Below are 25,469 nucleotides of genomic sequence, written 5' to 3'. Positions count from 1 at the left end.
AACACCTGTAAGACCTCAATTGCAAGTCCTTGAAGAAGCCTAAAATCCAGCATCAATTCTATGAAATAATTAGATGAGCAAATTTAAATGTTCAAATAAAAGCTTTAAATTGATATGGTAAATGTGTTAATTGCAGCCTCACAAACACACACACACACAGAGAGAGAGAGACAGAGAGCGCACAGGATGTGATCTAGACATTCACATCAAGGAAAGGGTTAAACACATGCTTAACTTTCTCCCACTGAAATAAAGCTGCTTAAGTTTGACTGGATTGTGCCTACAAAGTAATAATGGGATAGCAGGCTCAGGTGTTGTTATTTTCTCTGTCACTTCCTCCTAGAAGAACCTTGACTAACTCTGTTAAAATTGCACACATACATAAATTCCATTTGTGCACACATACATAAACTCCGAGGGATGTGGGTGGCCCTGTGGGTTAAATCACAGAGGCTAGGCCTTGCCGATCAGAAGGTCGGTGGTTTGAATCCCCGTGATGGGGTGAGCTCCCGTTGCTCGGTCCCTGCTCCTGCCAATCTAGCAGTTCGAAAGCACATCAAAGTGCAAGTAGATAAATAGGTACTGCTCCGGTGGGAAGGTAAACGGTGTTTCCGTGTGATTCTCTGGTTCGCCAGAAGCGGCTTAGTCATGCTGGCCACATGACCCGGAAGCTGTACGCCGGCTCCCTTGGCCAATAAAGTGAGATGAGTGCCGCAACCCCAGAGTCAGCCACAACTGGACCTAATTTATCTATAAATTCCGTAACAAGTGTCCACAGTGCAGTTCTGGCTACCTATACTCAGAAGCAAGTTCCATTGTGTTGAATGAAACTTATCCCAGGTAAGTGTGTATAGAATTGCAGTCTTCATTACCTTAATGGTTGTGCTGAGCTAGATAATTGGCACTTAAAGAAACATTATTGCATACAGTGCACCCTAAAAGATTGCTGCGTCAAACAAGGAAACAAAAGTGATAAGCTAGGAGGAGAAAAAAAAGCCTGCTATGGTATTTTTATTTGTAAGCGGGAAAGTGTCTGGGCAAGTTTCAACATTACTTTTCTGACATCCCCTAATAACATTCTCAAAGACTGGAAAATAACTTATGCAGAGAGCGACAGTGCTATATCTTATATTTGGAAAACAGCATGTAAAGTATTTCAAAGGGACTTTTTGTGTGTGTGGAAGAGAAGGCCAAAAAGCACCGCTGAGTTTGGAAGCCATGGGAAGGGAAAATACCAAGGAAAAAATTACAAAAATCTGCAAATGAGGAGTCGTCTTCCCCTACCCACAAGCTCTGGAGCAACAAACCACTTCCTAGACCAAATCAAAGCTTAACTTGAAATGTTCGTTCATTTGGAGCTGGTGGCAGTGTAAATGTCACCCTGTAAACAATTAGCCTGCAAGGTAAGGAGCAAAAATGAAAATGCAATCAAATTTCTGAGAGTTTGTTGACAGAAGCAGAAGAGATTAATTCTTATGATGGATTTCCAGAATGGAAAAAAAATCTGTACAATTCAAAGAATTAACTTCAAAACTAAAATTTTAAAAAAGGATTGTTTATATAGTATGCTTTACTAGCCAGATGTTTTGAACTACAACTCCCATCAGCCCCAGCCAGCACAGTACTTAGAGGGTGCCAAGTTTGTGAATCATGCTTTAGGGGTATTAAATTATCCCACTAATAGTAACAAATGCTAACAGATGATCATATGAAAACTGAAGCTTCTTCAGAGACCCACAAGGTTGTAAGAGGCCTTCATCATCTCTAATCCTTGGATTGCACTGATGTGATCAACACATTTGCAAGTATGTTTTGCGTTATGGCTGTAGAGGTTTTGAGAAAGGGTCAGGAAACATAGAATTCCGAGATCTCTCAGGACATTCAGCAAGCCAAAGGTAACCTAGACAGGGGGAACTGGATAGTGTACAAGGCTCGGCTCCAGAGACATGGACAATAGGTGGCACATGGAAGGAAGCACAGGGTTGATATGCATATTATAGTTGAGCCACTGCTTGAAATTTTATGGAAATACTTCTGAATGGTGGGCAGTTTTTGTAATTAAGTAGGAAGCTCAATTCTCTGAGAGTTGTGCCTCATATAGCCAAAATGGTGCCGTCCACATACAAGAGTGAGTTTTTAGCAGGCTTGGAGGAACCCCAAAGTTTGCAGTAGTAGGACACACCCACTCACATTTGGGGGGAGGGAATCCTAAGAGGATAGAGTGAACCAAAATGATTTAGTAAGGACTGAGCATACTCAGTGGTTGTTTAACTGTAATGTGTGAGGATGGAAAATCAAAACTGAGTAGCTTGGGAGGCTATGACTGACTGGCTGGAATCTTTGCGCAGGAGTAGTGATGTTAAATTCTTGAGAATAATCTTTTGGAGAATATTCTTGCAGAGAGCCAGTGTGGTGTAGTGGTTAAGAGCGATAGACTCGTAATCTGGTGAGCCGGGTTCGCATCTCCGCTCCTCCACATGCAGCTGCTGGGTGACCTTGGGCTAGTCACACTTCTTTGAAGTCTCTCAGCCTCACTCACCTCACAGAGTGTTTATTGTGGGGGAGGAAGGGAAAGGAGAATGTTAGCCGCTTTGAGACTCCTTTGGGTAGTGATAAAGCGGGATATCAAATCCAAACTCTTCTTCTTCTAATGAGGTGTCTACATTTAAAGCAGCTGTGTAGATGACACAGAATTTACAGTTTGTGGAGAATATTATCAGGATAACTTTCTAGCAGAGAATATTCTCACCTCACATCACTACACAGGAGCATTTCAAACTGCAGCCTCTTGCTGCAGACCCCACTTGTCACATTTGGAAATTATTTCCCCTGGCGGAGCCATTCGTCTCTTGTTAAATATCTCCCACAGCAGTAGCTGGCACAGAAGCTCTCAAAATGGGTTCTCCATGTGGTAAAGCATTTTTTGCATCTTCTGGCCACTACCAGTGCCACAAAAAGCATTTCTATTGGTTTCCATATACCTGCTTTAATGTGAAAATCTTCCTGAGGCATTCTTCCTAGCAAAGTATAAATGTGTCATCTGAGATCAACTATTCAGCATTTTGTTTAACTATCAACTTTTGACAAGCCAGAAGAGGGAGATGGTGAGGCTACCCTCCCTCTCACCTTGGAAAACCCCACAACCTGCCCCAATTCCTTGGCTCAAAAGTACTATCAAAAAGCCCTAGGAGTCATGTTCAGCATAGGTCTTTCAGCAAGCTTAGTTTTAATACTGGCCAGGGCAAGTGCCCAATATCTATTAAAAGAGCACTTCATTCTGAGAGCACAGAAAGACGCATTTGCAGTTTTAGATATCCGAAAGAAACCTGTTAACTTTAGACACTGGCAATGCTAATACTGAACCCAGACAATACTTAGAGGGAGAAATATTTTTTCTTTGCAGAGAATGATGAAAAAGCAACTTTATTGGAAGCATAAACATCACCAAAGAGGTGAGCGCAAAGAGACTTCTGCTAAAAGCATATTATGTTACAGAGGTTTAAAAATAAGGAAGGGCTTCAACTGGGTCTGCAGCCAAAGTTGGGGTGAAGCCAATGAAGTAAACAGGAGATCAGGCTCAGCACAGGAGCAAAGGGCAAGCTTCTAGTCAGTGTCCAAGAGCCACAGCACGCTGAAAGTTAGGAAAGCATCGTGAATTGAAAGCGGAGCGGAGCCAGTAATTAGGTCAGGAAGTCATGTCAACAGCCAGAAGGCCTGAGCCAGACAGAAAGGTAATGTCTGCAGCATGAACAAGGCAGGAAGAGAGGAGGTGAGCTAGAACACCCTTCACCATGGACTGGAAACACATTCTTCCTAGGGCACTATTAAACTAACCAGACACGTCCTGCTTCCTGCCAAAACTTCATCTAGATGGTAGGAGGGGATGCTGAGAACCAGCAAACAAATGAACCAGAAAGTCCACTGGTTAGAAAGCTGGCAGTCCTGTGGGCTATGATAGTTTGTGACCGTTACACCAATGAGCTCCTCAACAGCAGCATAGAATAATTCTGTCCAGGCTGTGGAAATACTGAACTCACCCATATGTTTTATGGCATGTTTTTACAAGTGGGCCCGTACACTGCTGTTTCTGTGAGTGAAATGAAAGATCAGTTTGACTAAAGAAGGGGTGGGGAGAAATCACCTGGAGGTCTAAAGAACAGAGGAAATGATGCAGTGCAGACACAGAGGCTCCACTCTGGGAAGCGGAAGGGAAACAGAAACCAGCATCATGGTAGCCGACAAAAAGAGAAGCGGGATTTTACTTCAGTGCCAACATTTTATTACATTTCTGGAAATTAAAAATTGCTCTTCTAATAAGCTAAACAATGCTGAAAATGCACAGGGTTGCTACTGCTTAATTTATTTAAAATTTGGTATCACTTCAGGCGCCTCTCCACATAAGCCTAGAGAGGTCTCTTTGGGAAAGGACCATTTAGAAGAGCTAGTGGGACAATTGCTTTTGCCCTCTCCCTACTCCTGTTGTCTTTCCATTTCTCCCTACACCCCACCCCAAAAAATCTATCTCTTCTGTTAATCTTTAAGGTGCCACAAAAGATTTCTGGGTTTTCTAACAGATTAATATGGCCCAGTGCTATTTTTCTAGAAAAAGAGGTGCCGGAACTTACCAAGAACGCCTTCCTCATTCTCTTAGAATGGCGATGGCGCTCACCTGAGAGGTGTCGGAACCAAGTTCCACCAAGTTCTGGCTGGGGAAAAAAGAGCTGGTTATCCCTCTGTTCTTTACCCTTGAGAATATTCTCTCCCTAACAGCCTCCTTCTATCTGAACAAGCCCCCTGTGGGCTCTCCCTCACCTGACATTACCCCACAGGAATTCTCTTGCCCAGCTAAAAACCTTTCCCAGGCATTCCATCCATCAAGGAAGCTCTGCCTCCCCAGCATTCCAGGACAACTCCCTCCATCCCATCATTAAGCCTGGCAGACGGGGTGGGGGAGAGAGAGAGTTGGTTTCAATGGAGACAAACAAACCCTAATTATTGGAATGATGGGAAATTTCAACCATGCAAATTATTGTGTACAGAGGCACTCTGGGCTCCAAGCTCTATGCCAAACTGCAGATGATGATGATGATGATGATGATTAAACCACACGTTACCCTAAAGTCACCACTTCTTGTTTTCGATTGTACCTTATGTGTTCTATCTGGTCAATAACTTCAAGCTGTGAGGTGGCTCATAAATCTGTAAAATAAACACACCCACAAGTTCTCATGTGCAATTATTGTATTCATGTCCATTTGTGTGGTTTCTCATGCATCTGGGTCTTAATTGTTTTATATCCAGCTGTTGCTATGAGCTACCTTGGGTGATTTGCTTGGGAAAAGTGGAGCATACATTCTTAAGCTATTGTTTATTCATTACGCCACATCATGGAAATTTCACATAGAATCCCCCCCCCCCCCATCGTGGAAGTGCTTTTTCACATCTGAACTATCTGGCATGGAAAGGACCTTTAGCTGCACATGTTTTCAGAAGAAAAGACTCTTACTTCAGAACACCTGGAAGGGCTGTAGCTCAGGTGGAAAGAGCTTTGTCTACAAAATGTCCCAGGTTCAGTCGCCCCCATTTCAGGCTGGGCTGGAAAGAATCCTATATGAAATTCTGCCAGTCAGTAGATACAGTACAGAACTAGACGGACCAGTCATCTGATGATATGTTCCTAGAAGCAGTCCTCAGAGGTGGAGGAAGGAAACCCAATACAGCCAGGCTAGGCAAAGGGGAGGATTTGGTGCTGCTTAGTGCATTTCAGTGCAGGCAACTGGGAATTCATTCCACATAGTAATGAATGAATGGGGTAGCCTTTGTGTAAATTAGAGCTGTTGCTCCTGTAAGAAACTATTCTGTATGAAATAGAAGCACTTTAACACCACCTAGTGGTATATGATACTGATGTGTACCAGCAGCTTGATCTGTTTTGGAGCTGCTCTGTGTTTTCACTATAATGGGAGAGCCTTAAAATGTTTATAAATTCCCCTCCTCTTTCCACAGAGGTAGGTGAAATTTGCAGGCATAGCAGCTCCTCCTGCCAAATTGTAGGCAGATACATCCAGGGGTTTTCCTGCAATTCACCTTTAAAGTTTGGTGGTTGCTTTGTATACTATTTTCTGCAAGACTTTGATGTAATTTCCAGGCATGGTGATTCCTTCTGAGTAGACAAAACCTGTCAAATTTCTGAATGATAGTTGGCAATGGTTCACAGAGTTTTACTGTTTTGTGGTGGGTGCAATAAGAATCATAAGTTGGGGGTGGGGGGGGGTGGAAAGAAGACAATGGATCCCCAGGAAAGGCTGATGTGGGTAATATATCATCATCCCAGCAAGGACTCTGTTGTGCTAACTTTAGCTGCTAGGGGGTGGGCTTTTGTAGGATAATGTCCTGTTCCTCCTAAGAACAACTTCAAGCAGACACAGGAGTCCTAGGATTAGCATAGGTACAAATATACCAATTCCATCACTTACAGAAGGATCCTGACATTAAAATGTTGTCTTTTCTATCCGTCACTAAAGGGATAAACAGATGAAGACAACCTCCCACCCCCACCCCCCAATTTTCCTATTAGTTGCAACAAGGTTCTCCAGTGTCCAAATGTGGAGGGAATTGCATAGTTTAAAACTTAGATTTATGTTTCAAAAATGGCTTGAGACTAGCTGTAGCGGGGGGGATACACATGATGTTAAGATACTGAAAGGCAATGAAGAAAGCAGTCACATTTTATGCAGTATGGTGGCAAATTAAGTACTAACAAAATTGGGCTGAAGAACAAGCTGCCCACGGCATCACTAAAAATCTGGATGTTATGATTCTCAGACATAGTAGGTCTCATTCTCTGTGAGGCAGAAGCCATTATCTGGATTATAATGCAATTATCAGCCAGTTTATCAGGTTTAAAATCCTCTTAGGAAAAGGATTTAAATATTTGTATAGAGGAGGACATGGACTGAAAAGCACTTTGGACTTCTAAGCTGTGCAAATCATTATCTGCACATGTGAGATTGTTCCTTAAAAATTCAACACTGATAGCATTGTACTGCATACCCATTCAGCTATCTCATATTACTTCCAATGCAGTCCAGAACTGTTGGAGAGGTTGTAGGAATAAAGGGGCTTTCCCCCATCCATAGTGTGAATGTTCACAGGTTGCTTTATTCTGGAATGAAATTTATCAGCAGATATCAAAGATTATTCAAATTTCTCCCTAGTTATCCCTACTAAATGTGTGGGCAGATACTAATAAGACGTTTTGCTAAAAGGAACATACGACATGATCACTATAGTACAACAGTGGAAATCTTTTTTTCTTTTTCTTTTTTATCTGACTATATCCTTATGGCATAAAAATATCTGGAATTTAGTTATTTTTTTTCAAGCAAAAACACACAAGTTATGAGTCACTAAGGGACAGAGGAAGATCCTGATCATTTCTATTCAGTATGGTGGGATTTTATTTCATATACCGTAGTTTAGTTTCAGATTTACAGGCATCTCTCCCCACACCATCAGGAGAAATATGGTTGCCATGGTTTTAGAACAGATGTTATTTAATATGTTTAGGTTTTGTATGCCCTGCTTTTAGCTGGATATGTGGTTGAATTTTTGCTATTGTTTATTTATCTCTGTGGTTCCACAATGATTTGAAAATAAAGGTAAATCTCCGGCAGAATCCGAGACCAGGGAGAAGGGTCAGTGGAAGAAGATTGGAAGAAATTTAAAGACTACTTACAGAAACATTGTAAAATTAATGAATGTTAGAATGATGCTGGATTGAAGTTAAGTGGGATTTTTTAGCAGCAATGTTAAGGAATATGTAAAAATGGATTGCTAACAGGTGATAATTTAAAGCTATAATATGTTAAGATAAAAGATTAAGATAAAATTAAAGAGGGAAAGGATTTGCTGAATTAACCAATTGAACTGGAATGCAAGAAAGGGAGGTGTGAGGAGGTGAGGGAAACAAGTAAATGAAAGATATGATATGGAAAGATTGATTTGCTTTTAACTGTTTCTATTTTGTATCTTCTTTCTCTTTTTACTCCTTTTTATTTTTTTTCTTCTTTTTTCTAATTTTTGTAATATATTGAAAAATTTAATAAACATCTTTTAAAAAAGAAAGAAAATAAAGGTAAATCTTTAAGAAAAATATCAGCCAGATGATGTGTTTGGTGTATACTCTTTTCCTGTGAGGAACAAGGAAGACAGTTATGGGTGCTATATCCCACCACTGGCAGGGTCATAGGGACTTTTGTATCATGGTTACTCTCCATATTTCTCTTTTATAGCCAATTAAAAACTTTTTAAAAAAGTAGTCACTTGCAGTTCTTAATGTTTTCCTTCCTAGAAGTACTTTCCTGTACCTGCCCTGCTTCGCCAGCAGCAATCAGTCAGAAGTTTAGCTTCAGAAGAGAAGGGTCTTAACTCAGTGGCAGAGTGAAGATCAACAGTTCAACTCCAGGCAGAGTCAAGACTCTTGTCCATAACCTTGGAAAGCTGCCTCCAGTCAACACAGGTACCAGTCAACTAGTTGGACCAATGATCTGATTCTATAAAAGGCAGCCTCCTAGAAAACAGGGGAGACCAGTATTGTTCCATCATTTCCTACTGCTGGTCATGCCAGCTGGGAATGATGGGAATTGGGAGTCAAACACCATTTGGAGGGTCACAGGTTAGCCACACTTGCTATGAAAAACCATACTGGAGACTTATAAAATCTCTGTAAAAGATGTAGGTTGGCTTAATCCCATCCCCGCTTCCTGGTCAGCTTGCTCACATTCAATGAGTTGTATGTCTTTACAAATTTCTTTCTTTCACACTTTACTCGCCTCCACTGTGCAAAGAAAGTCCACACTAGGCACATCTACGCAAACTATTATTGATGCCATTTTAATTGTTGGGCTATTATTTGTTTTTATGAGGAGGAGACCTTGAGTACTGCATGGCATGTATTCCCAGGTACACTTCAATCAAAACAGAAAAGCTTGCGTAAGACAAACATACCCCGTTTCTCACATAATGGTATCTGGTTCTTTCACTCTTCAGCATAATAAACCTGAAAAAATAATGGCTGCCAATCATGTCATTACCACAGGAGCATTAGATGATCTCAGTAGAAAACCACTGTAATTTGAAGCCCTAATACTTTCTTAGGTATTAGTAAGGTAAAGTGACTTGGACGACTCTGGGGTTGTGGCGCTCATCTCGCTTTACTGGCTGAGGGAGCCGGCGTACAGCTTCCAGGTCATGTGGCCAGCATGACTAAGTGGCTTCTGGCAAACCAGAGCAGCGCACGGAAACACCATTTATCTTCCCGCCACGGCGGTACCTATTTATCTATTTGCACTTTGACGTGCTTTCAAACTGCTAGGTTGGCAGGAACAGGGACAGAGCAACGGGAGCTGACCCCTTCGCGGGGATTTGAACCGCCGACCTTCTGATCGGCGAGCCCTAGGCTCTGTGGTTTAGACCACAGCACCACCCATGTCCTCTAGGTATTAGTACTACCATACTAATTCTGAACTTGCAAGGATAAACCCTGAAGTGTATTTTGTGGGGGAAGCCAGGAGTGTTGAAAAGAGTCTCCCAAATAAATATACTCGAATATGGTGGCTATCTTATAAGGATAGTATGAACTTTGTTTCATTTGTATCAGTAAGACAATAAGGAAATAGAGAGAGTACTCACACAGCAAGAAGTATGAAATTTCAATTCTTTATTTTCATGTTCCTAAAAAATGTACAGGGCCCTCAAGCAGCAATTAAGTACATAAAGACTACACACACAGTATTGTCTATGTTTTAATTTTTGCTGGCTATTAAATTATTGCATATGTGCACACACCAATACAATGTAGTCATTGCACCTGTTCAGTAGTATCTTATATGTTCATATCTTGATTCTCCAACGAATCTAACTTTACTTTAAAAACTGGCTTTCAACCTGGGCTCAGGATCCCATTTGTATTGCAGCGACTAAGGAAAAGAGAGACCAGTTTTAAGTAGACACACACATCTATCTGGCTTTGGGCCTCTTTCACAGTTTCTACTGATCCAAATTTTGGATATGAGATGGGTTTAGCAGCACATCTTTTACACAGTGCTTTTGATTCCAATAAAGACAAGAGGCAAATATATATATTGCCACTGTCTGGCCCCCATTTGCTACACACCAGACTTTAATCCAAAAGGCCTGGAGCCTACTGAATCCATATGCCAGGCTTGATGATGAAACCCCCTAGCAGTGCGACCATATACATGTCTACTTAGAAGCAAGTCCCATGAAATTCAATGGTGATCAATCCCAGGCAAGCGGGCAAAAGGATCATAGCCATGAGCACTTTTCAACAGCAGCCCAGGCTACCCCAAGCTAACCCTTTCTAGAGTAACAAAACACATGTCTATATTCAGTAAAAGTAGATTAAACTATTTTTATTATAGTATTTGTTTGACCCTATTCTTTTTACTATAGAAACCTCCAACACAAATCTAGTATCATATATAATTAAAATAAAATACTTCCTGATTGGCCCAACTACTTCTTTTGGTCTCATTATTTTAAATATTAATTGCTCCATAAAAAATATACAGTCCACCAACATGGTACAGCTGGTTGCCTTCTGCAGCTGGCTACATATTTAAACCGTGCAATTCAGTGCTCACTTATTTAAAGGCTCACCCACACTTACCTTTTGCCCTGCAGTTTCCAGGCACAGATCCGTGCTTATAAAAGCTCTGTGTCCAAATGTTTGTTTGTTTTACCCCAGAGCTTTCCCTGCAAAAACCCGCTCTTTAGTGCTCAATTGGATCAAACGTCAGTTTGTGTTTCCTGCAGATTGCTGTTTGCGCTGACTGAGCTTTAAAGAGCAGGTTTTCACAAGGAAAGCTCTGGGGCAAAAAGGAAAAAAGGTGCTCATACATGGAGCTTTAAAGTGCGGACCGTGCCTGAAAAGAGCAGAGGAAAGGTAAGTGTGGATAAGCCCAAAGTGACAAAAAAGACAAAAGAATAATAATAATACATGCTTCATGGCTTCAGTCACTAAATCTTCAATTTACTGTAGGCTTATTCTGTCTAAATGCTCAAAGGATTTAAGGTTACTTGAATCAATTTTGCTAGATTACCCCCCCGCCCCGGTCATCCAAACAAATGTAAGATTTACGCTGTCGTTAGAATGAAAAATCTACTCTCCTGACCTTTTATATTGGCACTCTAGTTATATTTGACTGCATGTAGTTCATGCAGAGGAGACATGTTGCAGAACACTTACTCCTATCCACTAGGATGCATTTACAGCTGAACACTGACATCCAGTGGATAACCAGGCTAATGCTAGATATACCGAGCCAGGAATGTTCAAGTTTCATCAAGGTAACCCCCTTTTTAGTTTGTTATTAAGGGAGGAGATTGAACCACTGGCTATTTTCATCTCAGGCAGAGTAGGGAATAGTGGCAGCAGATTAGTGAGAAAAGGGTGGAAGCAGGGCTCCATGCATCTCTTGTACAACTGAAGCTTTCAAGACAGGGGTTCTAAGAAAAGCAGAATAACTCTCTGTTACATACACCCCTCACAAAAATGATTTTCCTGCAACGTTGCTAGGCTGAAGATGTCAACATAATGGCTTGAAGCTCAATCAAAGCGATTGAGGGAAGGCAACACACTGAAATTCAGCAAGAAAAGGTTTGCCATCCTGGGCACGCTTACTCAGAAATACATCCCAATAAAATCCATATTCCTGAAGCAACACGGTTCAGTGTAGTTTCCATTGTCCATCGATCAAACTACTTTGTCTCTCTGGATAAGCATTAGCAAGATAGCTTCTTGGCTCAAAAAAATTAACTTGAGAATTAGAGACTGGTCCTTTGTGTCATCTTTCTGAACAGCTGAAAGTGGTGCAAATGCTTTCAGGATTAAACTATACAGTCTATAAGCAAGTTTAAGTAGCGCTCTGTTTAAATAAAGTTGGAAGGTTTAGCCCAGGACAGTAACATGAGCAGCAATGAAAGCATCTATGATGCAAGTCAGTAATGTCTGCAGGAACTCAGCCTCCACTGCCACTACAGTTATCACACAGGTCTAGCAAGCTTAGTGACCACATCACTACCAACGACCACATCACTACCAACATTTGCAAAAGCAAAGAGTCTCTTTGCTAACTGATCTTCTAAACCCCAGAAAGATGAACTTGTACAGTTGTGGGGCTCGGCTGAAAATAACGTGTCTCCAGCTGCTGCAAGTTCTTTGTTTTGGCTTGACAGCTTATGCTAAAAGAGTGAGGCAACTTTAAACTTAAACAGAGCTTCAAGGATTTGCAGTTTTGAGGTAGAGCATCTGGATGAAGGAACCATGTTGGTCAGGCATTTTCATCCACAGTAGTAAGGGATAAACAGGAATCTTTAGTTGCAAAGCACAGCCCACCACAGTATAACTTTGGCAGACCACCAGCCAAATGAATCTCTTTATAGAGATTCCCAGGCTCTAGAAAAGGATTTCTTTGCAACTCCAGGTGGATATTTTCTAAGCACCCCAGACATACTAGCTCTCTCTTAGCACAAGCCATCTGCTGAAACTTCAGTTGTGGATTTGTACTTACTTCATGGACAACTTGAGGGGGGGGGGGACTATATGCGATGTAGCAAAATGCTATCCACTTTGGGTTAGAAGCATGCCCAATGGATTTACACAAGCAGGGAATGCCTTTTCTGATAGAGAGTAGTGTCTGCTGCCTGAGTGTTTTTACAAAAGAATTTGCGTTATCTGTTAGCTTTTCTGTGTCACTATGACAACTGCAAACAGCATACTGAAAGAACGCTGATGCTCTAGGAAGGAAGAGCACACCACCCACTTAGGTACCTGATGTGGGTTACATCCATCACTGTTAAGAGAACAAGTAGACACAGTTGCAGAAGTAACTTACAACAGAAGAAAGTCTTGAGTACATATACAATCTTTTCTGCACTGCATGCAATTTTACCTTACTGAATATAAATACACAACTACAGTCAGGTATGCTTTCCACTTTCTCCAAGTATTCAGAAATTAGTACAAAAGTATCTAAATTATAGGAATGATTGCTGCTAGTGATGTCAATCACTGAAACATTAAATATAAGAGACTGCCTGTTACAAATTATTCACAAAAGAGGTAAGAAAGTGTCCAAGATGTCATTAACCATATAAAGTTATGATTGAGAACATGCACAGAAACTTGTTCATCAAAAGCACTAATTGTACTTGACCACATAATTATGACTACTTGTATGTAGAAGACTAAATTTAGTGCCAAAAAGAGTAAGACTTGTTTTATATCTGTATCCAAAATAAAGATTTCCAGTTTTAAGTAATGCCAAATGGGAAAAAGTACTAGAAAACAGATGTTACAAATGCTGAAAAAAGCTTATTAAAATGTATTTTAAAAACACTTTACAAATTTGTTCTGATGGTTACAGGTTTGAATTTTAAAGAAAGGATCTGTAAAACCACATAGCTACAAACGCCCATGTAAACTTTTCTTCTCAGAAGCATTAAGATGTTCAAGAGTTATTTGTAAAAGACAAAGCATTAACAAAATTAACACCCTTTTCTAACATTGCTTGTCTGACGTTTCCAGACAAGCAAAGTCCATGCTTTTCCTTAAGTTACATGTAATACATTAATTCTGTTGCCTGCGTTTTGCCGATCTCATTTTCTCAAATCGTGACTCCATCTCTTCCAGGACTTTGGGTGTGTATCGTACAACCAGCTTAACTTTTCCTTGAGCAGCTTTTAGCAGTTCCACAGCTTTCTCGTGGTGCTCCCCTTCAACACTCTGAAACAAATATTTCAAAAATTAACCATTCTGTTAGTAAATATATATAAAAAAGCACTCTAATATTCCAACATTGTTATTTATAAGGCTAGCTGAATGACCTCACATAGAAGAGCTAGATTTTATGTTGGCTGTATCATAACATTATCTGTTCTAGGTAATTTGTGGCTTTCAAAATTAAGCACATATTTAAGGTGGGGGGAAGAAAAGGGCAGTTGCTCTAGGTTTCACTTACAACAGTGCTTCTCAAAATGTCAGTCATGATATGTAAATGGGTCCTGATGTGTTCCTAGGTAGATTGCCAGACTCCCAAGATTTCCCCACCTTATCAGGGCACAGCCGGATTGCCTGGCAAAATTAGTTCCCCCACCTGAAGTTACCAGGACAAATGAATGAGTCTATAGAAAGGTAAGGATTTTCTCAGTGCCACCCACCAGCTGGAAGGCTGTGTGGGGACTGGTCAGCTGAGTATCAATGACTCCTTTAGTCAGCCGCCAAAACAGTTCATTGTGGGAGGACTTGAGTTGTTGTGAGCTATTCCAGTGGCTACCTATTAGGAAAATGGAACAAGGAGCTGCTGGCCGTTGCTACATTTTAACCGCATTTAGGAAAAAAGCAAATGTGCATGCAAAGTAGCATTGTATGGGAGAACTGCTTTACCTCAGGTGTTCTGAGGTAACTTGACACAGAAAACTCAAGGAGTCACAACTAGAAAGGGATGAATCTTTAGTTCTGGTCTGTGTCGTTTTTACATGGGTTCACTCAATCCATGCTTATCATGCTGTTCCCTCCAAAAGCAGATTATTTTAAAATGCATTTTGATACATTTTTTGGCACGTTTGGGAAGTGTGAAAACTGGGAGGTGAAGTCCACTCAGCACAGTGGATTAGGTCCTTTCCTATCCAAATTCATTCACACACACACACACACACACACACACACACACACACACAAATTTCTGAAGCACAGCCTCATCCTTTCAGGATTTTGCCCCTATACCTTCAGCCTTCATTATTTATTTTGTATCTTGCCTAGACTGCAAGGAGCTCAAAGTGGTATGCATGAGGCTATCTCATTTTATCCTCACAAATCCTGTGAGGTAGGTTAAGCCAAAATATAGCTGACAGGTCTCAAGAGTAGAAAATATTTTTTCATTTAAAGTTGCATATGGGCAGTTTCTCATCAATGACTATTTTACTAACAGACTATTAATAATAAACTATTTTACTAACATCTTGCTAATGTTATTTCAACAAATTTGGGATCCAGTTCTAAAATGTGTATCCACCTGCTTTATTAATTAAAAATGTTTCCTCACATAACAGCAGGCTTCTATCAGCGCTAGTGAACTTAGAATTGCAAATCTAAAACACACTCCATAATATTTTACTCTCCATTATGATTTGCAAAAGGAAAATATAAACCTGTTTTTTCCCCCCATACTGCATAATACACACAAGACCAAGCAATCAACATCCCCGCAATGCCCTCAAGCGGTCACAGGTAGCTACTACAAGTGGAAGTTAAATTCCATCCCTACCACTCCGTTTACAGAAAGAAGCTGGTCTCCACGCTTCAATCCCCCGTGTCTATCAGCAATACCACCTGGGATAATTCGGGATATATAGATTGGAGAATTTTGCTCTTTGCCGCCCATGATGTTGAATCCGAGCCCTTCTTCTGTTTTTGGTAGTTCAACGACTCTGGGATGGGAATGACCCTCACTGGCAGCAAAGGCAGCAACAGTGGCCTGCAAAACATGGAAATCTCATTTTCCTCCCCATAGTTCACAAGGTTTGGAATCTTATTCACTGTCTTATTTCAAAGGCAAATATTTCAAAGCATCTTGCTAAATACTGCCAATACAAGTGCATCCCCTGCAAATGTTCTGAAGATGGTTTGTACTCCAAACCATGGAAAAACAAAAGGCAAATAAACCAAAAAGATGCACTGTTTCACTTATAACTGCATTTTCTTTGATGATATATGGACAAAGGTGAATAATAATAATAATAATAATAATAATAATAATTTATTATTTATATCCCGTCCTCCCCAGCCAAAGGCGGGCTCAGAGCAGCTAACAACAGTAAAAATAACACAGTTTACATAAAATCACAATCAATTAATTGAAATACATTCTAAAATCAATTCATTCCAAAATCAATTCAGAGTCAAATTAATGGCAACCATTGGGCTAGAGTTCTATGAGGATTACAGAAGGAGGGGGTCAGTCTGTGCCCTGGCCAAAGGCCTGGTGGGACAGCTCCGTCTTGCAGGCCCTGTGGAAAGATGTCAAGGCCCACAGGGCCCTAGTCTCTTGTGACAGAGCATTCCACCAGATCGGGGCCACGGCTGAAAAAGCCCTGGCTCTGGTTGAGGCCAGCCTAACCTCCCTGTGGCCCAGGATCTCCAAGATGTTTTTATTTGAAGACTGTAAGGTCCTCCGTGGGACATACCAGGAGAGGCGGTCCCGTAGGTACGAGCGTCCTAGGCCATATAGGGCTTTAAAGGTTAAAATTAGCACCTTAAACCTGATCCTGTACTCCACCGGGAGCCAGTGCAGCTGGTATAGCACTGGGTGAATGTGATCCCATGGTGAGGACCCCGTAAGGAGTCTTGCTGCAGCATTCTGCACCCACTGGAGTTTCTGGGTCAGTCTCAAGGGCAGCCCCACGTAGAGTGAGTTACAATAATCAAGTCTGGAGGTGACCGTCACGTGGATCACAGTGGCTAAGTCAGGCTGAGAGAGGTAAAGAGCTAACTGTTTAGCTTGGCGGAAATGAAAGAATGCCACCTTTGTTATAACTGCAATCTGCGCCTCCATGGAAAGGGAGGTGTTGAAGATTACACCAAAACTCTTAATGGATGGTGCTGGCACTAATTGCAAGAGATGGAAATTGCCCCTCCCCCCAATCCCATATCGCCCGAGCCAGCCAAAGGACCTCCGCTCCCCCTTGCGTGTGTTTTGAAAATACACACGAGTTCCTTATAACAGATGCACTACTATGCATTTTTAACTTGGGCACTGGAATCAAGTAAACAAATGTACAAATGAGAGTCATATTGCACAACAGAATGCTCTCTAAGCAGAGGCAGTATTCATCACCCTGTCCTAAACCCCCTTCAACATCCTCATAGTAACAGGTGCTGACAAACCCAACCCTCCACATTTTTGTACTGTGGGAACACCAGGCATTTATCCAATGCACTGACTGTTCAGCAAGAATGCTATTTTAGCATCCCATGCATTGGGGTAGGAAGGCAGTCAATAAACATGTAAAAAGCATCCGCATGAGACTGCATTAGTGAACATTAACTGCTTCAGTGCATTAACAGAAAAACAACAACTTTAAAATAGGGAACTGCTATAGGAAAACTTTGTCTTTGGTAAGGAGCTCTTTCATTCTTCCCAGTTTATCTTAAGCCTACAATTGTTTAAAGTGTTTGTTTCACGGATATTCCCATTGAGCTCAAAAGCACAGCTCACTGCAATATTTTCATAGCCTAATACTTCAGCTTTCATAGATCGGAGCTGCCAGTTGAGCTTTAACATATTAACCCTTCCTAAATAGGAGTCTTACCTTGGCTGTGGCATTAGCTCTCACTTCTGGGCTACTGCTGATGTCCACAGTCTCATACACGTGCTCATATACCTTTAGAAAGAAAGAAAAATCAGGTATGTGGTTTATTGGATAGGGGATGACTAAATCAAACCACATTAATAATATTTCCAAATGAACTGTGCGGATTAACTATAATTTTGCATGCATGCACTGAATTGTGAATCAGGAAACTTGGTTTGTCATTCACTACAGTCATACCTCATGTTATGTTTGCTTCATGTTATGTTTTTTCAGGTTGCGTCCCGCGGCGACCCAGAAGTACCAGAAAGGGTTACTTCCGGGTTTCACCGCTTGCGAATGCAAAATAGTGCTAAATCATGCTTTGCACATATGCACAAGTGCCAAATTGCACTGCACACCTGTGCAGATACAGTGCTTCAGGTTACGGGCTTTTCATGTTGCGAACGGGCCTCCAGAACAGATCCCGTTTGCAACCAGAGATACCACTGTATTATCTTTTTTCTTGCAATTGCACTTCAACAGAAGGCTATTCCCAGTGTAGCTCCCAAATATTAATGAGAAGACACTGATCTATACCTTCTCCACACACTCCTCAAAAACATACCTCCCGCACAGCATTACAGAATTCACTTTGAAGGACCCTCTGCAAAGCCTGTAGTTTTTGTGGGGGCACTTCTCCGCTCCTTTGCAACTTTTCCAACAACTCAATAGCCCGACAGATGTCTGTAAAAAGAAAGGCAAGGAAAGAACATGAACTACTAAAATCTACTCAGAGGGTAATGATACTGGTTCTGACCATTGAATTGGGCTAGTGAATCAGACCATGTGATCAGCCTATACACCTCAACTGTGTGGGAGCCACTCATAGAAATGTGGCTCCCACGCAGCTAGAGTAACATTTGAAAGCACTCCTTTCCCATTCATCTGGAGCAGGAAAAACCCAGTACAAATCTTGTACCAACTTGCTCTTCAATGTTTGTTCCATGACTAATGAGCATCAGACCGATATACTTGTCAACAAAATCCCAAGGACAGAATCCCAATAATCATCAGCTCTCCTGTTTCAGGCAAACCTTGTTCCTTGCAATGTATACCTATTAGGGATTCTTTATTACAAATATTTCAGTGGCAGACAAACGCTCATGAAAAACAATCTGGACTCCCCCTACCATTCTTCCTTTGTAATATGCAGATGCAGAATTAAATGCCATTCCATAGCAGCAGCATAAATATTGTTCTAGGCTCTGTTCAACGTTCACATGCTTAGATGACATGAACCGTCTATGCTCCAGATTAGAACATACTCCTGAAGTCACTAACAGACAATGCACATGGTTCCCAAAGCAGACAGCTCTGTGCAAATGCTGTAACAAGCTTGGGGAGCAAAACACACTTGAAACTGCTTGAGTAGAGGGAAAGACCACAGAGAACATTTTACCCAAATGATTAAGTTAAAAGGTGGCCCAAGGGGCAGAGGACATTGATATTTGCATTTGAATAGAAACCAGAGCCTCTGAAAGAGTACATTTCCATAGAATGATCATTGGAACACTGAGAGTCAGGCATTGACCATTATGCAATGAACTGTTGACAGGAAGCTAAGTACAAATGTTATTGCTGCCGGATACACCTGCCATCTCAGCTTCATGGAAACACATGGCATTTTAACTTTTTCTCCACTATCAATTCTAACATCTTCCTTAAATATTTGCTTCCACAACCAAGCACTCGCTCACTACGGAGCATGGAAAAAATTAAGTCATCTGTTGTTGCCTCTGTTACCCATCAAAACAACAACTTAGCAAAAAAATTGTATTTCCCAAAGCTTAGTCTTTGAAGATTAGAAATAAAAACACAGCCTTTGCATGACAAAGAGCAGAGCCAGCAGCTGAGTCCAAGCATCCAATTTTTTTGTTTTTATTTGCAAATATTACTTAATTTTCCTTGAAGGAGCAAAGGATAAAATGTTGTTCAAAACAAATAGGAGGTTACAATAAGCCACTACTGTATAATGAATGTTAGAAGTTTCAAAAACAAACAAACCCAGCCATATTTGGAAAACTAAAACATGGCAACTGATTGTCAGTTATATGGGTTACACAACATCCATTCATGGGAGAATATCATCATGACTTTAACTGGCTCAGTTACACCCTTCCTTCTATTTCTGAGAATTCCTGGGTTGTTAGACCCAAAAGGTCAACTGTTACTTAAGAGTTCCTATTGAATTTTGCCTAGCATGGACATTTTGAAAACAGTACTCTCCAAGACAGTAAAAGAATTTCAATTAGGCAAGAAGAATTTCCCAGAGGTGTTTGCACATTCCCTATCCTTTTTTCAGTGTGAGCTGGTGACCCAGTTCTGTTTGGAATCATGCATGTACAAAGGGGGGAAATGTTTCTGGGAGTGGCAAGAGATTTAAAGGCTGAACATCAGATGTTGAACACTACTTTTAGGGTGGGCTTGAGCGTCAAAGTCATGCAGGGTGCAGTGCTTAATGTTGCACATACAGCAAGCTGCATGGGTGATGCTGTTTGACTTCATTCCATAACTGATGAAGAGGTCAGTCATCAGTGATACTAAATCTTGTTCTCTGTCATAGCTTTACACAGACACTACATTTTAACCTGCTATTTCCTTTTTCTTTATCTGAACTGTTCCCTCATAAAACACAGGATCCCGATCCCCGCCCCCCCCCGGCCCTTGAGCCATCAATATTTTGACAATTGACTCAAAAATAGCCTACTTGGTCATTACAGTAGTACCTCGGGCTAAGTACTTAATTTGTTCCGGAGGTCTGTTCTTAACCTGAAACTGTTCTTAACCTGAAGCACCACTTTAGCTAATGGGGCCTCCCGCTGCTGCTTCACCACCAGAGCACGATTTCTGTTCTCATCCTGAAGCAAAGTTCTTAACCCGAGATAATATTTCTGGGTTAGCGGAGTCTGTAACCTGAAGCGTATGTAACCCAAGGTACCACTGTATTTGCTAAGTTTAGTTTCTATTGAAATACTGTTAAGATACAATGTACATTTCTTCAACATCACTGCAAAGTAACAATTATTCTGTTTTCTTAAAAATGTCATCATTTGTATCAGCAATTCTATGAAAACTTTGTATCAGCAATTCTATGAAAACTTTGTATCAGCAATACTACGAACCTGCCCAAACCCTGTGATCAACAACTGAGGCCCTTCTTCATGAGCAGTGCTAGAAATTCACCAAGGGCCAGGCATGTTTTGCAACTCCAATTGTGACCCTGTGGAGATCTCTGAATGCCAGGTTGGCGACTGACATCTCCATTTGGCTGCCCCCTCCAGCTTTTATATCCCACCTTTCTCTCTAAGTACATAGTTCACCCCCTCAGTTAATCCCCATAACAGTCCTGGGAGGTATGTTAAGAGCCTGTGACCGGCCCAGGGTCACCCAGTGAGCTTCATGCCTGAGAGCGGATTTGAACCCTGATCTCCCAGTCTGACTATCTAACCACTACACCACACTGGCTTCCTAAAATACTTCTGCTATGGGGCAGCTATACAAATTAAGTGGGTAAATAAATATAGGAAAAGCAAAATGTCATTTGGAGAAGGATTTGAAATATTTTCCTTGAAGCTTGAACTTGCTTTATTTTGGATTGTTTTATTTGATGTTTTAATGTGTTGTAATGTGCTTTGAGATTTTTTTCTTTAAAATATAAAGTGATATAGAAATGACTAATGCTAATGCTGATGATAATAATAATAATAATAATAATAATAATAATCATTGTAAACAAAAAAAAAAGAAGAAAGAAAAGAAAAGATACCTAGATATTCTGTTTTGGTGGCCATAACTAGATTTAAGGTGTCATTTAGTGATTAGCTTATATATCTGAGTTTCTAAGGCAAACAAGGCCAACAGTGATTTAATGCCTAATGAGATATTTGAACCCTCATCTACCAGGTGCAAGTTAAAGAACCACACAAGCTCTGAAGAATACACACACACACATACACACACAATACCATATATATACCAACATGTGTGCATTACAGTTCAGGATAACTCAGAGCTAAAAGCCTAAATCCTGTTTAATCACACCAGTTCACCTAAAAGTTTGGGGACATGCAGCAGTTCTTAACATTCAGTACCTAGCCTTTCCTGTAAAACTCAGCTCAATCAGGACTGAGCACATTCAGTGACCACAGAATGTTGACCAAATGGGGGCAGGGGGTGGGTGGGTGTGTAGGAGCACCCTGGAAAAAGAGTATAGCTGGCTGGTTCCTAGAACCCCTTGTTATGAGCACTCAATGCGACAACATTTTGCTGCAGCACTGTAAGAAACCTAACCCACTAAATTGGCTTCTGAGGCCTAGGAATCCGTTATTCAGTCTGCATTAGCATTATGTAGTCACAGAGAACCCTCTCCCCCTCACAGAGCAACAGTTCCCGAGTTCCCAGGGAAGACATACTGACTGTTAAACCACTCTGAGAACTGCCCATCCCTCAGGGGAAGAGGAGGTATCCGAAAAGCACTCAGCACTCTTAGCCCACGACACTTCCCAGTCCCAGGATTCTTTGGGGGAAACCATGATCGTTTAAAGCAGTATGATGCTCTTTAAATGTACAGTGCAGATGGGGGCCTAGATGCTTCTAGGCTCATAAATTAGACCCTCCCAACTAACTATACATAGTAGCAGCTCACAGTGCATTTTCCACCGAGGCCTAAGAACTCCGATTTAAAACTTCCATAACTTTACACCCAGAGAACCGGCTGGCTCCTTCCGAGAGCAGCAGCCCAACCTGAACTTCCACAGGGGCCTTGTGTTGTCCATTAGCCTCCTCGCGCACCCCGACCCACAGGGGAGCGCGCAAGCCACGGTCCTGGCTCAGCACCAGCTGACCCAGACCAGGCAGAGAAAGAAGAAGCCGAGGCTGCTTTGACAGACGGGCGGAGGGAGGGAGCCTAGAACAGAAGATGATCCCCGCCGGGCCGGACGCCACGCCCCCATCTGGTTCTCTCTCGGCGCTCCCCACTTGCGACGGCCATCCCAGCTAGTAAGCCTGGCACTTCTCTAATCCTCTTCCTTAAGCCACCTAAGCTGGAGAACTGCTGCGGAGGATCTCTGGGTGTGGGAGCGGGGGCGGGGAGAGGCAAGGGCACCCCCTCTCCCCACTCTTGGCGGAGGCTTGCGGGGCTGCTGTTGCTGCGGGCAAGTAGTTGCGCCTACCCTGACCAGCCTCAGGACCTAAGAATGCTTTGGGGCTTAGCCTGCCCGCTCCCCAAGGCGAAGACACACGTCGCCCCTGCAGGGCATCGCTCAGTAGATCCGGCTCTCCAGTGGCTGCAGCCGAGGCCAGCCGTTCCCCGCCCGCCTGCCTTTGCTCTCACCTCTCTCCAGCCGCACCGGCTCCCCCAGCGCCGCCATCTTCTCCTTCTCCAGCTGCTCTCGGGGAAGTGACGCCGGGCAAGAGGCGGCGCTGCTTCCAGGACGCGCCGAGGCGAAGGAGGGGCGAAGGCCGCGGCTTTTCCCGGCTCTCGCCGGAACTAGCGAGGCGCGCGAGGGGATGGCGCGTCGGGTGCTCTCGTTCTGCCACTTAGGTAGGCGGGCGGGATTCCGGAGCCCGTTCGCCCAGGTGGGCGGAATGGTAGCTGCTCGAGAGAGAGGGGGGGGGGGGGAGAGAAGTAAATGGGGCGCGTGTGTTAATGGTTACCAAGTGGGGTCCAAAGGCCGAGAAAGTGCGAGCAAGATGTTTGCCCAGCACGGATGGAAACGGAGGTGCCCTCCGAAGAGCAGAGAGCTCCTCCCCGGGCGGGTGCGACGCGCTTGCCGGGTGAGATAGGCAGGGAACGCAAAGAGAATTCGGCTCCCGCAGTTTCGAGCCAGATGCCTTTAGGGCATGAGTGCAAGACTGGTATGCTGAGGGCGACGCTTTGCATGGCGAGTCCCAAGACCAGAGGAGCCAACTCCTAGGGGTTTAGGTCCCTTTGGCCTCCCGGTAAAATATTTGAGGGCCCCCAAAGTTGATGGACATTGCCATTCAAAAAGTGTGATCGATGATGCAGGGCGGACCTTACCAGGGCCCATGGGCATAGCCAGTATTTATGTTAGGGGGAGCAGAACAGAACTATCAGCAATGTAGTTGGTCAGTTGGTTAAGTATTTTTATTTATTTACTTGATTTAGGGGGCAGTTGCCCCCTGCCCCCCTGGCTGCCCCCCATATTTTATTCCAGTTGGTACCCCTGCCCAAAATGATGGTGTGGAACTTGACCGTGAAGTCCAACCCAGCAACTATATTCCACAGCCTCGCTTTGAAATCTTTGGTAACTTTGAACTCTTTGTTTCCTGGGAGACTGAAATACTGGCTTCAAAAGGCCTTTGGACTGACTAGGTGTGTGCCCCTTCAGCATTTCTGACTCAGTGTGGAGGTAAATCCAAAGGTAAAGGACCCTTGGACAGTTAAGTCCAGTCAAAGGCGACTATGGGGTGTGGCACTCATCTTGCTTTAGGCCGAGGAAGCTGGTTTTTGTCCACAGAATGCTTTCTGGGTCATGTGGCCAGCATGACTAAACTGCTTCTGGTACAACTGAACACCATGGCAGAAGCCAGAGCACACAGAAACGCCATTTACCTTCCCACCACAGCAGTTCTGATTTGTCTACTCGTGCTTTTAAACTGCTAGGTTGGAAGAAGCTGGAACAGAGCAACGGGAGATCACCTTGTCACATGGATTCAAACCGCTCACCTTCCGATCAGCAAGCCCAAGAGGCTCAGTGTTTTAGACTACAGTGCCATCCTCTTCCTGTGAAAACAAAGTAGTGGAATCATCATCCTAGAGATAATAGTTCTGTTCAGAGGGTCACATCCATGTGTACAGTAAATTTGTGGAATGGAGAGGGGAACCTCATTTGCTGGCCCCACCCTTAAGTGGCCATGTGTTCCACTTGCCCCCAACATCTGTGTGATGTGTGAAAAGGGAGCCTTATTTCTTATCAAAAAAATCTACATAAAATCAACATAAATGGCATCTATAAAACTACAGATGCACTGGCTTTTGGAACATGTGAATGTCACACCCCTAATATAAATGGTGGCACAGGTAAACTTCAATACGGATTATGGTGCCATGCCCTAACACACAACACAAGGATGTTGTGAGGGCAGCCCAGATAACATTTGCAAAGTGCAGCCTATTCTAAAAATGCCATCAGTATGATCTTGTGGGTGGAGAATTAGTTAAACTTTGAGTAATCTGAGTTCATGTTCCACAATGCGCCCCGTGCTTTTCAACTATTTTTCTGCAGGAGTAAAATCACCATACTATTGAAAAATATACTGAATGTTTAAAGTGGCAATCCTATGTATACTTCCTGAAGCTGGGTAGCCAACGTGGTGCCTGGCTCCACTGCCCGATGTTGTTGGGCTCAAGCTCACATCAGCCTCCGCCAGCCTGGCCAATGGTTGGGCATGATGGGAAGTAGAGTCCAACAACATCTGGAGGTCACCATATTAGCCTTCCAAGTCCTTGGAAATGAGTTCTATTGGACTAAGTTCTGAGTAAATGTGCATAAGATTGGCTACACATCTGCTGCCTGTACAAGGGATGCTTTTTGCTAATACTGAATCAATCCCTTCTTGATGCACATGGCTATGTCCTCAGCACTATGCCTGCTGGCTGTATGTGTGATGCACTTTTTCCTGAGTGCTTCATCTGTCGTCAATTTAATCTTAGTGTGTGGGGCGAGTTTCTTCTGTGTTGTTAAAGTGATCAAAGCATCGGGTGCAAGAAGGACAAACCCATTGCATGCCAAAGCTTTTTTTTTTTTACAGAAATGGGTGTGGACTAGGGTCTGCCTGAAGGGCATGTGCTTATGTGTTGTTAATTTCATCCCAAAGTGTTTGAACTCTTGTTTGAAAGCACATGCTTTGGCTTAATAAATGACACGACCAAGATGCCCACTACTAGCCCTTATACACCCAGAGGGACTCCCAGCTTCTGGGATTCATTTTAAGGTTGTCACCCCTTCAGTTGTGTGATGGAGCATTCTGCTATGTGCCTTTCAATGAGACATTCAAATGTGAAGGAATTT

General features: G+C 42.6%; 1 protein-coding gene and 1 long non-coding RNA gene across 2 annotated transcripts in view; one reads left to right on the top strand and one right to left on the bottom strand.

The window, feature by feature from the left end:
• Positions 1-9,706: 9,706 nt before the first annotated feature.
• On the bottom strand, positions 9,707-22,991 carry LIN7C (lin-7 homolog C, crumbs cell polarity complex component). Its single transcript, XM_083444662.1, has 5 exons — positions 22,769-22,991; positions 18,002-18,120; positions 17,395-17,466; positions 15,351-15,560; positions 9,707-13,810 (listed from the first exon to the last, which is right to left on the bottom strand). Exons 1-5 carry the CDS (start codon positions 22,803-22,805, stop codon positions 13,655-13,657), a joined length of 594 nt encoding a protein of 197 aa, XP_083300788.1. The 5' UTR covers positions 22,806-22,991; the 3' UTR covers positions 9,707-13,654.
• An 84-nt stretch (positions 22,992-23,075) lies between these two features.
• Positions 23,076-25,469, top strand: part of LOC310682334 — a 36,733-nt gene continuing 34,339 nt past the window's right edge. Inside the window, exon 1 of the long non-coding RNA XR_014513874.1 lies at positions 23,076-23,702. This is a non-coding gene — a long non-coding RNA (uncharacterized lncRNA). The remainder of the gene's footprint in view (positions 23,703-25,469) is intronic.

This window comes from Podarcis tiliguerta (assembly GCF_965153285.1).
Source record: "Podarcis tiliguerta genome assembly, chromosome: 1".
NCBI classification, from domain to species: Eukaryota; Metazoa; Chordata; class Lepidosauria; order Squamata; family Lacertidae; genus Podarcis; species Podarcis tiliguerta.
Note: the sequence above shows the minus strand (reverse complement) of the source record. Positions and strands in the feature narration are given on the sequence as shown.